The 12,886-nt window shown below is 48.0% G+C and overlaps 1 protein-coding gene and 1 long non-coding RNA gene across 5 annotated transcripts; one reads left to right on the top strand and one right to left on the bottom strand.

The window, feature by feature from the left end:
- Positions 1-289: 289 nt before the first annotated feature.
- LOC132530924 (uncharacterized) lies at positions 290-1,918 on the bottom strand. The gene is made up of 2 exons (XR_009543942.1): positions 1,783-1,918; positions 290-1,015 (listed from the first exon to the last, which is right to left on the bottom strand). It is a non-coding gene; the product is annotated as an uncharacterized LOC132530924 (long non-coding RNA).
- A 100-nt stretch (positions 1,919-2,018) lies between these two features.
- Positions 2,019-9,857, top strand: VGLL2 (vestigial like family member 2). Of its 4 annotated transcripts, none has more exons than XM_060168414.1 (4): positions 2,019-2,307; positions 4,548-4,860; positions 6,933-7,454; positions 8,733-9,857. In XM_060168414.1, the coding sequence occupies exons 1-4, from the start codon at positions 2,227-2,229 to the stop codon at positions 8,771-8,773; spliced, it is 957 nt and encodes a 318-aa protein (XP_060024397.1). In that variant the 5' UTR covers positions 2,019-2,226; the 3' UTR covers positions 8,774-9,857. The 4 variants fall into 4 exon arrangements, with proteins under 4 accessions (XP_060024397.1, XP_060024396.1, XP_060024399.1 ...); XM_060168413.1 differs by having other exon boundaries at positions 8,588-9,857; XM_060168416.1 differs by lacking the exon at positions 6,933-7,454.
- Positions 9,858-12,886: the final 3,029 nt, after the last annotated feature.

The raw sequence follows: 12,886 nt of genomic DNA, 5'->3' as shown, positions 1-12,886 counted from the left end.
CTGGATCATGGTAGGCTCCAGAAGCCACCCAGCTCAGCCACAAGGCAGCCTGGCCCCTAAAAAGAGACTTGCGTAAAACTGTCCCACAGGGGTGTCTTTTTTTTTTTAATTTGCTTTAAAATAGATTGCACTGTAGTTAATTTAAAAAACACTTCAGCCACTCACGACTTCTCACCATTTATAAACCGAACTGGAGACATGGAGCCACTACCCACTTATAAATTGAACAAAACCAAAATTCAACCCTGAAACCATTTGGCTTAAAATATTCACGTTTTAAAGACAAATATATCTTTTTTAAAAATTTAATTTAATTCATTCATTTTTGGCTGCGTTGGGTCTTCGTTGCTGCACGTGGGCTTTTCTCTAGTTGTGGTAAGCGGGGGCTATTCTTCGTTGCAGTGCGCTGGCTCCGAGCGTGGGCTCTAGACGCGTGGGCTCTAGAGCGCAGGCTCAGTAGTTGTGGTGCACCGGCTTAGCTGCCCTGCGGCTGTGGGATCTTCCTCGACCAGGGCTTGAACCCCTGTCCCCTGCATTGTCAGGCAGATTCTTAACCACTGTGTCACCAGGGAAGTCCCTAAGACAAATATATCTTTTAAGGGTGCATTTGTTCGCAGTTTTATAGCCTGTGAATCGATGTCGGACTTTTTGTTTATTTATACTCTATTTATAAACTCTAGTTATTCACTAGAGTTCATTTCTATCAGTGATCCACGCTGCTTCTTTCTTGGGTCTGGGCTCTCAATGCTCCCAACTCTACCCTCCCTACCCCCAAGTATGCCCCACAGGTATTCTTGTAACGTTCTTTCCCCCACCTGTCCCGACGTACAGAAAGCCTTGTCTCAATTCGTTCCTAAACTTTAAGGACAGAGAACTACAGGGCTGGGGGAGGGGTGCCTGGGAAGGCGGAAAGCGTTGCAGGAAGCAGGTCCGAACCAGGAGAGGTCTCAGGGAAGGAAACAGAACGGCGATGCGAAATGCGTGTTTCACAACTGGAGTGTATTCTCTTTCACCTCTGAAATGAAACAAGCAAACAAAATCGCAGCTGCTGTATTACTGACTGAAGAGTCAGCAAAAGTCCTCTCTGACCTCCCTGTAGTGCCTAGGATAATTCCTCTTGCAGCCAATGAGTCCTCGTTCCAAAAAGTTACTGAAACTTTAAAGGATGACGGCCGAGGAGACTCGGGGCGGCCGGGGTCTGGGTAAAGGCGCCTGGACTCCTCGAAAGCAGCTGGTACCCGGACGAGCTGGAGGCGGGGAGCGAATAACGCGGACCTAGAGGGCTCGGATGGAGGGCGTCAAAGAGAAAGGGCGGGATCATAATCTAGAGGGGCAATAGGGATCCGCCCCAGTGAGCGGAATTAAAAGGTGTGGTAGCTGACGGCGTACGGATTGGCTCAGAGGGGGCGCAAAGGAGGTGCCGCAGGGCAGCGGTTACAGGCTTCAGCCGCTGCCGTTTCCCCGCAGAGGGAGCTCCTCCGCGCAGAGAGGAGTTCCCGGACTCTTACATCCTGTCTGCGAAGATCCGGATTTCCTGGGGTATTCCTAGGGATAGCGCCGTTCCTCCCGCCGAGGAGCCGAGAGCAAGGAATCTTCCCCACCTCGCCACCCCGGACGCACAGACTCAACTCTCCAGTGTGAGGTCGGGACTTCCCACAAGACCTTTCCCCACTACTCAACAACTTTCTTTCTCTCTCCAAATGTAAAAGCCCCCATTTCTGCCCTCTCCTCTCCGTCCTCCCGCCCCCTTCTGCTTTAGCCTGGAAAATCCTTGCTCCTCACAGTGCGAAGTCTCAGGGCTCAAGTTCCGGGCTGCGCAGTTCACCGCACCCTTCGGCCACAGGTTCGCCGCCGGGTAGCCCAGGGAAACGCACCGGCAAGCCCCTCGGTCCCTCGTCCCACGCACCCCATTGGCCTCCCGGCCCCGCCCCCAACCCCTCCTCCTCCGCGGCCCGGGAATGGCGTCAGCACGCCGGCCCCGCGTGGGGTTTAAATGCCCACTAGCTGGAGGCCGGGCGCTTCCATCTCGGAGCGCGGTGGCGACTGGAACTGCAGGGGTGGGAAGGGAGCGTGCGAGCGGGATCCCGAGCCGCGGAGCACGCTGCCCCTCGCTCCGCCGCGGATGACTTGGGAGCTCGGGTCCAAGTGCCGCCCATGCAGCATCCCTGCCCTCCGCCGCCCGAGAGTTGATGATAAAACACTTAACCGTCTCCGCTGCGGGAAGCCATGAGCTGTCTGGATGTTATGTACCAAGTCTATGGTCCTCCCCAGCCTTACTTCGCAGCCGCCTACACCCCTTACCACCAGGTACGTGTCTCTTCTCGGCCGGGCCTCGTAGACAGGTGGCGCGCCCTGGCTTCTCCGAGCACTGCCAGGACTCCGAGGTTCCCGGTGCCTCCGCGCGGGTACTGGGCATCCGAACAGCGGCGGGCGCCTCCCGGATGCGGGGATTGCCCGCGCTGCCACCCAGTAGGTTGAGCTAACCCCTTTAGCTTGCCCGTTTGCTGTCTCGGGAAGGCAGCTAAGTCCTGCTAGTGCGTGCCCCGGACTTCCCGGGAATAATTAGACGAGGATCGCGCGAGCTGCATTGATTTCTTAGGGTATGTCGGACTCCAGATTTCTTCCAAGCCCGGTGCTGGCGCGGGGAGATGCAAGCAAAGCTCACGCAGGGAAAACCAAACTTTGGTCCCAAAGGTGAGAGTGACAGCAAAACAAAAGCAAAGGCCTGTCTCTGTCTTTATGTCTGAGAATCAAAGACTCGCGTTCTCATCTCTGCAAGCTTATTTTATCAAAGGCTTTTTTTTTTTCAGTTTCAATTCTCAAGCGATCAGGCCAATTAATTCCAGAACCAGCGAATTCGTTACAAAGAGAACTGCACGAAACTCACTGGCTTTATAATCTCTGCTTTGCAAAGTTCTGGGAAATATTATTGACCTGGCAGAGGCAAGCTTCATAGATAATACTTCGCCTTTCGCTAGCTGAGTCCGGCTGCCCTGCCATCAACAAACCCACTTTTGAGAAGAGCACTAGCCCCGGTTCTGCAAACTCTTCAAGTTTCGTTTAATTTTTACAATATTTCTATTCTCCGGGCTATATCTGGTCGAAGTTTTTCTTTTCATTCCTCAGCTGCTGTAGTCGAAACTGAGGACAGTAGTCCAGGAAATGAATAAGATCGCACTCCAGTGGGCAGAGGGGGGGATCCCCTAGGAGTCCGGACGAGGTTGGAAAGTGAGGGCCTGGACCTCCTGCTTCGGGAAAATTGAAATACACCCCAGTGTCCGAGTCCATGCTTTTGCCAATTTTGCTTGCAGAATATCTATTTGAAATTTTCCGGATGAATTAATGATGGAATGGGTAGACTTTGCCTTTTGTTTTTGTTTTTCTCCCTCCTCCTCTCCTTCTTAAAACTTTCCAACCAGAAGTTTGTTTAGTCTCAATGTTAATTTTAGTTATCACCAGAGTCTCTCACTGTAAGCCAAGTGGGAATGTGGTAGAAATGGTGATATTGCTAAATAACTCCAGTCTTTTGGCTTCGGTGTCCAAGATGAGCTCCTTCCCAGGCTGGGAGTATTACAAAGAGGAAAGGAGGGTTGGTTTTCTGTCCGTTTGGTCCTTTCTCCTCCCTGACCCTGGACCAATCTATTGCCCCAAGATCTCTGTTCATTTTTGTATGATCAGGGTCTCCCTTGAAGGGCATCCCTGCCTGCATACTGCTTTAACACTGCATTCAGTCCATTGCTCGTTTCTAAGAAAATGTTTTCAGCGGCCACACTTCGTTTTGTAAATCACTATCAGACAGTCATGATTTACCCAACCTTACAGACAAGATCATCCTCTGCTCCTTTTTATTACTTTTTCCCTCAATATACACAGATGGTGAGGTAGAAATTGTCATAGCCCACTGGTTTTTCCTTACTCAAAAGAAGATCTCTTTAAAAGCTGAGACTTTCTAATGGCCAGTTTATGAATGACCAAATATCAACTTGCATTTATTAAAATGATCCATGTCACGATGTTATTCCATGTTTTTATCCTACAGCAGTTCTTCCTTTACATCCTTGTTGTGTAGAGTGGATTTTGTTATTTTCATGTTCTATCATGAGGATGCTTTAATCCTGCATCTTGCACGTCTGCCCTGAGTTCTCAGGCAGGGAAGAGTCAGGCCCTAACTGGACTTGGGTGCCTTTTACCCTTGGAGCCTGATTTTAAAACTATATCTGCCTTGAGCCTGGCTCTGTGGTCAAACTGCTTAGGCGTCTTCCTGGACCTTCACCCTGACACCTTCAGAGAGTTCTCCCTGTGGCCTGGCAGCAATTCCAGGGAGACAGAGGCTCCAAGAAGGGCAGTCGGCCTCTCAGGAGCCCCACCTTTGTTGAGCTGCAGGTTGGGAGGCCTGTTGACTGCAGCCCACGTTACTGAGCACCGGGCATGGACACCCATGTCAGTTGCTCCTGGATACCTTTGGGATCCGGATGAGGGAGTGCAGTCTGAACACAATTTGCTCGTTCTTTTGAAATTGACTTCTCTATTCTTTCTCCTTTGAGCAGAAACTAGCCTGTTACTCCAAAATGCAGGAAGCACAGGAGTGCAACGCCAGCCCCAGCAACAGCAGTGGCAGTGGCAGCTCCTCCTTCTCCAGCCAAACTCCGGCTAGTATAAAAGAAGAAGAAGGCAGCCCGGAGAAAGAGCGCCCACCAGAGGCGGAGTACATCAACTCCCGCTGCGTCCTTTTCACCTATTTCCAGGGAGACATCAGCTCTGTGGTGGACGAACACTTCAGCCGGGCCCTGAGCCAGCCTAGCAGCTATTCCCCAAGCTGTACAAGCAGCAAAGCCCCACGGAGCTCCGGGCCCTGGCGGGGTAAGTATGGGGCCCCAACTGGCAAGGGAGGATAGAGAGCCCTCATAGCCTGGGGGCCACCTACAGGGGTTCAAAGAGATGCAGCTGAAAGAATGCTAGGTGTTAGAGAAGAGGTGAGGAGGGCCATTGGGAGAGGATAAGGAAATCGAAGGAGGAGTAGGCACAGGCCTAAGATCTCTCCTTGAAGAGGCAGAGCAGAGCAGTGACCTAGAAAAAAACCAAAGGCCTTGGAATTGGGAGGCCTACGTTTGTGTGTTGGCTCCACCACTTCCTAGCAATATGACCTTGGGCAAGTCTCTTAACCTCTTGGAGGTCACTCTATTTACTGGTCTCTAAAATTAGAATAATATTTGCCCACTTAACTATCCCTGGAGGTGGCTGTAAGGGTAACAGAAAATGTATGTAAATGTGCTGTGGAAATGTGAGGTTTCCAGCAGCCTCCCAAGGCAGGTGGGGGGGGGAGGGGGGAGGGGGATCTTCACAAACAACAGCTTGCAGGGCCCTTACCCCATTTCTGAAAATCTTTCCAGAGAAAAAAGTCCTAGAATGCAGTGCAAGCAAAACCTGCTGAAGAATGTCTCCTAAAACCTACTTATGCCTTTTGCCAGATTTTGATTACTTGGGAAATCTTGAAGCAGAGAATGTCTTTCAATAAGCGAGTAAAATAATAAAGAAATAAGAATTTAAGGGTAGCCAAAACATCTCTAAGGGATTTCCCCAAACACATCCCTTCTTTATTGGTTTACCCTCCTCACCAAGCACTGCTTTACCTAGCCTGGGACAATGATTTCTTGGATGAGTTAACGAACTCTCCCTTCTATTCTGAAATCTTGACCTCCCTTTATTACCAAAACAAGGGCGGAAGTAACTATTTGGTAACTTTGGTAACTTTCTCACTAATCTTTGCTTTTGATGTGTACCAAGCTGAGAAATGAGGACTTTGTTGTAACAAAGGAAAACAAATATTTCATTTTGGGGGAAATGACAACTGTCGCCCTTCCTTTTTTTTCTTAAGAGTGTGACAGTTTGTACAAACCTTGCCTAGACAAGATCCAAAAACATTAGTTTTAAATACAAAACATTCTTTTTATTCTCCAGTTGCCTAAATACTTTTAACAGGAAGACTGTTCACTACTTAGAATGCATTTTCAAAGCATTTTAAATTATCTACTATGAAATGCAGATGCCTTCTCCAGGGTTCTTTTAATTAAATGTCTTTCTTTCCTTTCCTCCCAACTAAAGGCAACAAATTTGAGCTAAATGCTCTTCTCTTAAAATGCTTCCAGACACTAGGGGTCAACAATGATACAAACAATAATAATAATTATTGTTGTTATTATTATTATTCCTGGCGTCCACCTTTTGATGCAGAAAATTTTTTAATTAAAACTGAAAAGACCTGTCCCTTCGTGTCCCCCTCTGCAAATAATACAGCTGCCCTTTTAATAGGTAAAGTTTACTCTTTGCAAAAACATTTTTTTGAAATAAAGTTTCTAGAAAGGAGGCTAATAATAGCAAGACTCCGAAATATGTCGATGGATTTCCAGTCCATCCGAGGCCTTGGAGGGGCACATTTTCTGGAGCAAGAGAGGCTGAAACGCGAGAGCGGGTAGTGAGATCGCTAGGCGGCCGACCAAGAGCGGGAAGAGGTACCTTTAGCTTCAGGAGAGGCTGCGGGCCGGGAAGGCGAGGCCGCTTCTGGTCCGAGGCCGTCCAGCCCGGAGTCCGAAAGAAGCTCCCTGCGCCCTGAAACTGGGGCTGGGGAAGGAAGTCTCTCCGCTCTTCCTCTCCCCGCCAGTCTCCAGGTTCCCGCAGCCTGGGACGCGCCTGCAACATCCGAGGAAGCGGCGCTCCTCCCCAAAGAGTTCCCCAGTGCGGCGCCCGGACCTCGCGTTCACGGGCCGCAGCCCCGCGAGAGAGGCGCCGCGCGTGCGCCCAGCACGGCGCCTTTCCCGCCCTTTGCCCGCCCCGGCCGTTCAGTTCTGCGGCGGCCGAGCGGCGTCGGCAGCCGTGCTTCCGGCGGTGATGCGTTCCTCTCTCCCTCTCCTCCCCTCCGCCTCGCCGGCCCAAAGACGGCTCCTTCCCGATGAGCCAGCGCAGCTTCCCCGCCTCCTTCTGGAACAGCGCTTACCAGACGCCGGTGCCCGCGCCGCTGGGCAGCCCGCTGGCCGCCGCTCACTCGGAGCTGCCCTTCGCCGCAGCCGACCCCTACTCGCCGGCCGCGCTGCACGGCCACCTGCACCAGGGCGCGGCAGAGCCCTGGCATCACGCGCATCCCCACCACGCGCATCCGCACCACCCTTACGCGCTGGGCGGCGCCCTCGGCGCCCAGGCCGCCGCCTACCCGCGGCCCGCAGCCGTGCACGAGGTCTACGCGCCGCACTTCGACCCGCGCTACGGGCCGCTGCTGATGCCGGCCGCCTCGGGGCGCCCGGCCCGCCTCGCTCCCGCGCCGGCCCCCGCGCCCGGCAGCCCGTCCTGCGAGCTCTCGGCCAAGGGCGAGCCGGCCGGCGCCACGTGGGCCGCGCCCGGGGGACCCTTCGCGAGCCCCACGGGGGACGTGGCCGGGGGTCTGGGCCTCAGCGTGGACTCAGGTAAGCGGGAGAGGGAACGTGGCATCCCCGGGCCCCTCCTGCCCTGTGCCCAAACCTGGACTGAGGCCGGGACCCTACTTAGTTCTCCTTGGAGACCCCAGTGACCCTGAGGCCCGAAGGTCTGCCTGGCGGGGTTGTGTTTCATCAGACAGATGACCCTGTCTGTTATCGGTGTGGGCAGAATGAGAAAGTAGCTGGTTAATATTACAGAGGATTTTTAAAAAATAAAATTTGTTGGAAAGGTTCTAGCTCTGTGCTGTTCAGCACTGTAGCCACCGGCCACATGTGTCGGTTAAGCACGTGAAACGTGGCCAGGCCGAATTGGGATGTGCTGTAAGTGTATAATATACACTGGATTTCAGGACTTTGTCCCAAAAAGAATGTAAAATTCATCTCACTGATGTTTTACATTGATTGCATGTTGAAATATTTTCAACACATTGCATACTGAATATATTGGGTTAAATAAAATATATTACTAAGTCTCACCTGTTTGTTTTTTACTTTTTTTCAATGTGGCTGCCGGAAAATTTAGAATTATGCCCATGGCTCCCATTGTGTTTCTGTTGGACAGCGCTGATCTAGAGTGCCTGCTAAGAGGGTAGTTTAAATGGTGGCCCGGGGTGGGGGGGGGGGCGGGGGGGGGTCTTGTCACCTCTTGTGGTAGTTACAAGTCATACAAATATGACTCATGACTCTGATATCAACTTAATTGTCAAATTAAATAGGTCTCTGGAAAACATAAAACTTAACAAGAATACGATTTTAGTGATAATATTAAGTCCCTGGCTTGAAGAGTTGAATTTGAAAGGTACAGGCAAATAAGGGTTTACTTTTTTGTTTGCTTTATTTTTAGGGCAAATGAAAAAAATAGTTATATAATAAATGCAATCGTTGGCTCGTAGTCTTGCCGGCTCTCCCTTCCCTCAGGTGCAAATTTGACACTTGTTTGCTTTGCTTTTACTTTCATTCATGCCCTTTAGATGAATTCTGTGACTTTCACAATGAAACAGTGCTGTTTGTCTTTCTCTTTCTTTAAATATCTTGTGCCTTCCCTCCCCCACCCCCTTCTCTCTCCCTCTCTCTTTCTCTTCTCCCTCTCTCTCTCCCTTTTATTTTCTCTCTGTTTTCAGATTTGCAGCCTCAGGACAAAAGCAAGGATCTGTACTGGTTTTAGACAACCCACCTTCTTCCCTGTAGGTCTCTGCATAGCGCAATTGGTGACACTCAGAGCTGAAATCAAGTGGGTTTGTAACAGCTTCTGATCTTGGTTTGCAGCTCGTCGTTATTCCCTCTGTGGTGCATCCCTTCTGAGCTGATCTGCTGACCCAGGGTTTCCCCTTCCCTTTCCCTTCTGACCAGCCATGGAGGCTGGCATCTGTGCCTCTCACTTCATGGATGAGGACATGGGGGAATGCAGAGACTTCAAACTTCTCCGTGTATTGGGAAAACCAGAACACACATCGACAGAATGTTCATCTAAAAATAATTCCTTCTGCCAAAGAGGAAATCCAAAGACTCTGAATGATGCTTAATGACTTTTGGGCAAATCACTGGAAATATCCATGGTGATCACTTAGGTGACATGATATCATAGTTTTCTTGGAAAGAGGGAAAGAAAAAGAGATGTTTTGGTGTGAATATTTTTTATGCTGATGTGAATTATTTCATTAAGTAGTGTGATCATAGCACTGCCTACGTCAATATCCTCAGACTGAAATGTATTTGTATTTGCATCAAAGACTGTGGTAGAGAAGTCAAAGGAAGCCAATTCCTTCTTCCTCACCTGTAGCCTCCAGCTCCTTTCCTGCCCGCTCCCTCCCTACAACACCCACTCCAGACACAAAGACACACTTTTTCCTTCGGACTGTGAACGTGGAAGCCTCAGCCTGAATGTGAGCGGCAAGTGGCTTATCTGGAGCCACCTGCCTGAGTCTTACTGAAATGCAGCTGTTGTAGGACAACTGTTTAAAACTCCAGAAATACATCGACCAAAGGGGGCACTTCCCAGTGTTTGGCACAGCAATTGCAGTTGCACTGGATATGTTTTATACGTGTGTGTGTGTGTGTATATATCATATTTTTTACAAAGAACATTTTATGATGAAAGAAGAAACTCTCTCTGCCTTCTCTCCCACAAATTCTGTCCCTCCCTCTATCCTCCTTTGGATGAAAACAAGTAAGCATCAAGAGGCCCCAGTTGTCTCCAAGAAGAAGAACTAGGAGTCACCAGAAGGGGAAGAGATGCCCATGGAGTCTCTGGTACCTCGAATATTCTTCTCAGTCTCTGTGGTCATGGTTTGGTCACTTTAGTGTTGGGACAGGGGAAGGGGTACACATGTGGGCAAAACTGAAGGGGATGAGGAAGAAGAAACGAACATTAAAGATGTTTGTTTACCACTAGATCGCTGTGTTATTTCTTAAAAGGAAAACAAATACCTTATTTTCTCTCTAATAGCATAAAATAATTTATAGTAGTATGATCTGATGTCAGGAAGTAAAATTACTTCGTATATATATTTTTGGTTTTCCAAAGTGATTGTCATGCTGTGAAACCTGTGAACCCCTTTCCACCTCATGTCAACCCTGGAGTTGGGTATCCCCCCTCCTTTTTACAGTTAAGAAAATGATAGCCCACGGAAGGCCAGGTTGTCTGATGGCCTTCATCAAGTAAAAGCAGAGATGTATAGAAAACACTACTTGTATACCATTGAGTCAGATACACACATTTTTCTCCAAAAGAGAATTATTGTTACTTCTTGAATTCTAGACTCTTCAGATAGTAGAGTCCTCAATTTAAAAATGCTTTGGAAATACTGGTTATTTTAATCAGCTAGGCTAGGAAACCAAACCTACAGCTAGGCCAAAATAAAGAAATTATTAAATTAATGGTTTTATTTTCCCTTGATGCCAAAGTTATTCGTGTTCTTTCTCTGAAGAGAGAGATTTAGTGTTATGCCCAAACTGCCCTTGAAAGTTGTTAAAGCATAAAATATTAATTCAGATCTTGATCTTCATTATAACACAAGAGGCAAATACAGTGTATCTTGGGTAATTGTCTCAAGAGTTGGGTGCAGTTAAGGGACCTTACTCAGAACATGGCTTAGCAGAGTTACCCATCCCCTCTTTCTATCATTTTGGTACATGTTAAGTAGACTATGATCATTACAAGAACCTATTACTGTTTTTGCTCAGATGGAAGATACTATATGATTATATTGTCCCAGATGTGATAGTAATTAGTAATAACTAATTGCATTGCATATAGCAATAACTAATGTTAATTATCAGGCACTGGTCTGAGGGCTTTATATATAGGTTAACTCATTTAAACCTCACAACAATTCTGTGTGGTACTTATTACCACAGAGGCTCACAGAGGAGAAGTAATCTGCCCAGTCACATAACTGGGCAGAGCCAGGATGCCAACCCAGGCAGCCCGGGGCAGAGACTGCACTATTATCCACTGCAGTAACTACTGGCCCACTTCTGATCTGTCTTGAAATGCTCACCTTTGGGCTTACTTTCTCCTCCACAATAGATGAATAAAGAAGGGAAAAGAGACAGGCCAGCAAAGACTGACATGCTGTAGAACTTATAGAATTCCAGGTCTCAAAGGAAGTATCAGGACGTCCAGACTCCTTCGTCAAATGGCACTACCTGTAGACCATTCAGCCAGATGCATTTTTCAATTCATCTCTAGGAAGGAATTATTATCGCTTCTCTTATTAATTCATTTCAGTATTTATAGCCTTCTCTGCTCTGAAGCTCTTCACACCCAACCTAACCAAGTCGCGTTAAGCGTGTTAGTCTGAGGTTTGGACATTGAAGCAATAACTAAAATTAAATTTGGATTCTCTGTGATTTTTTTTAAATCCATGTTCCATTGGCATGGATCGCTGGCGTATACAAGCGTAAATAAAACGCATTTGGTTCCAGCGCCCTTTTAAAACTTTGCCACTGAGTGTACAGATGAAGAAGAAAGCACAGCAAGTGCATTCTCTGCTGGACATCTTTTCCAAGTAGTCCCCCTCCCCAAGAAGCTTTCCCTGTGCTCAACCTACGTTAGCACTCACAAGATCTCTGATCAGAACCCACAGGGGGCCTTTTCCCTGCCACGAGGTTCTGATTACTGAAGCCTCTCTCCTGAGCTGCATCCAACCTGAATATCAGGTTGCTGGTGAGGAGACTCATTCACTGGAACTGGCCTTTGGGGCAGTCCTGAACAGACCGTCCAGACTGCCGAACAGGGCTCCAGTGACCTACAACATAGGACACACGGAGCAGAGGAGCAGAGCATTTCCCTCCATGTTACACATTCCCAAAGTAGAAATGCGAGAGGCCCTGGAACTATCATCATTCGGTTCTGTGTAATAAGACTTTCGAAGGGAACTTTGGTGAACTCATAGCTCTAACTGACATTTTTTTGACATTCTTTTAGGCCCACCAAGTCATGTAAAGGATGAATTCTCATGCTTGTCTTGCTAATATTCGTGAAACCATGCAGAGTAGAGAAGGCCCTAGTAGTTGAAAAAAGGACATTCAAAGAAAGGAGGGATGACATGAGAAAAGGTAAACATGATGTTTTTGCATATATTATACCTGGTTGGGGGTCTGAGAGAAAGATTAGATTCTCCTCTGATCATCCCGGTTGGCACTGGTGTCCTCCTCATCCACGGTTTTCCCTTTGCACTTGGCCTCTACTGAGGGAGAGGTGAGGAAAAGGGGAGAGACAGCTCCCCGCCACCAAATAATCCTGCTGCCGATTGCCCTCTGGCTGAGAACTCAGTCACCCAACTGCAGGGAACTCTATCTATTCTACTACCTTAGTTTAATAAGAGTTGCCATCCTGTCTCGTTTACCCTTTGAAGTTCTATTTCCATGCGTGGCAAATTCTAGCAATGACTTAAGATTGATTCAGGCCTGGACGGGAGGGAGGGCGGAGGTGGTGAGTGTTGGGATGTAGACTCCCTGACTGGAAGCTTCTCTTGCCACTCTTTCTGGGTAAATACTGCATTTTCTGTGCCCTTTCGAATAGGGGGAAACAACTTGTAATTTTAACCTCCCATTTGCTTAGAATCGTAAATCCTGTGCTTATGTGCAGGCACCTATATACCTTCTATCAAAATAAACAAGAAACCTTTTCTTAAACACTTAGTGATTGGTTACTTCAGAGTTGGGGATTTTTTAAAATAAAACTTAAACTGCTTTCCATATAAATGCCGTTTCCATAAATTGCATTTTTGAACATAATTCACTAGGAGTCAAAGCATGGAAGAAAAGTTGAAAGATATTTGAAAAGACTTTAAAAATAAATGAAACCAAAAAACATAAGATTCCTTTATAAAATTGCTTTAACAGTCTATGGATAATTTGCATGCAAATAATTCACATTTTGATTGTACTTGTGAAGGTCTTTGCTCTCTATGGTC

The sequence above is a fragment of the Lagenorhynchus albirostris genome, chromosome 12 (assembly GCF_949774975.1).
Source record: "Lagenorhynchus albirostris chromosome 12, mLagAlb1.1, whole genome shotgun sequence".
NCBI classification, from domain to species: domain Eukaryota; kingdom Metazoa; phylum Chordata; class Mammalia; order Artiodactyla; family Delphinidae; genus Lagenorhynchus; species Lagenorhynchus albirostris.
Note: the sequence above shows the minus strand (reverse complement) of the source record. Positions and strands in the feature narration are given on the sequence as shown.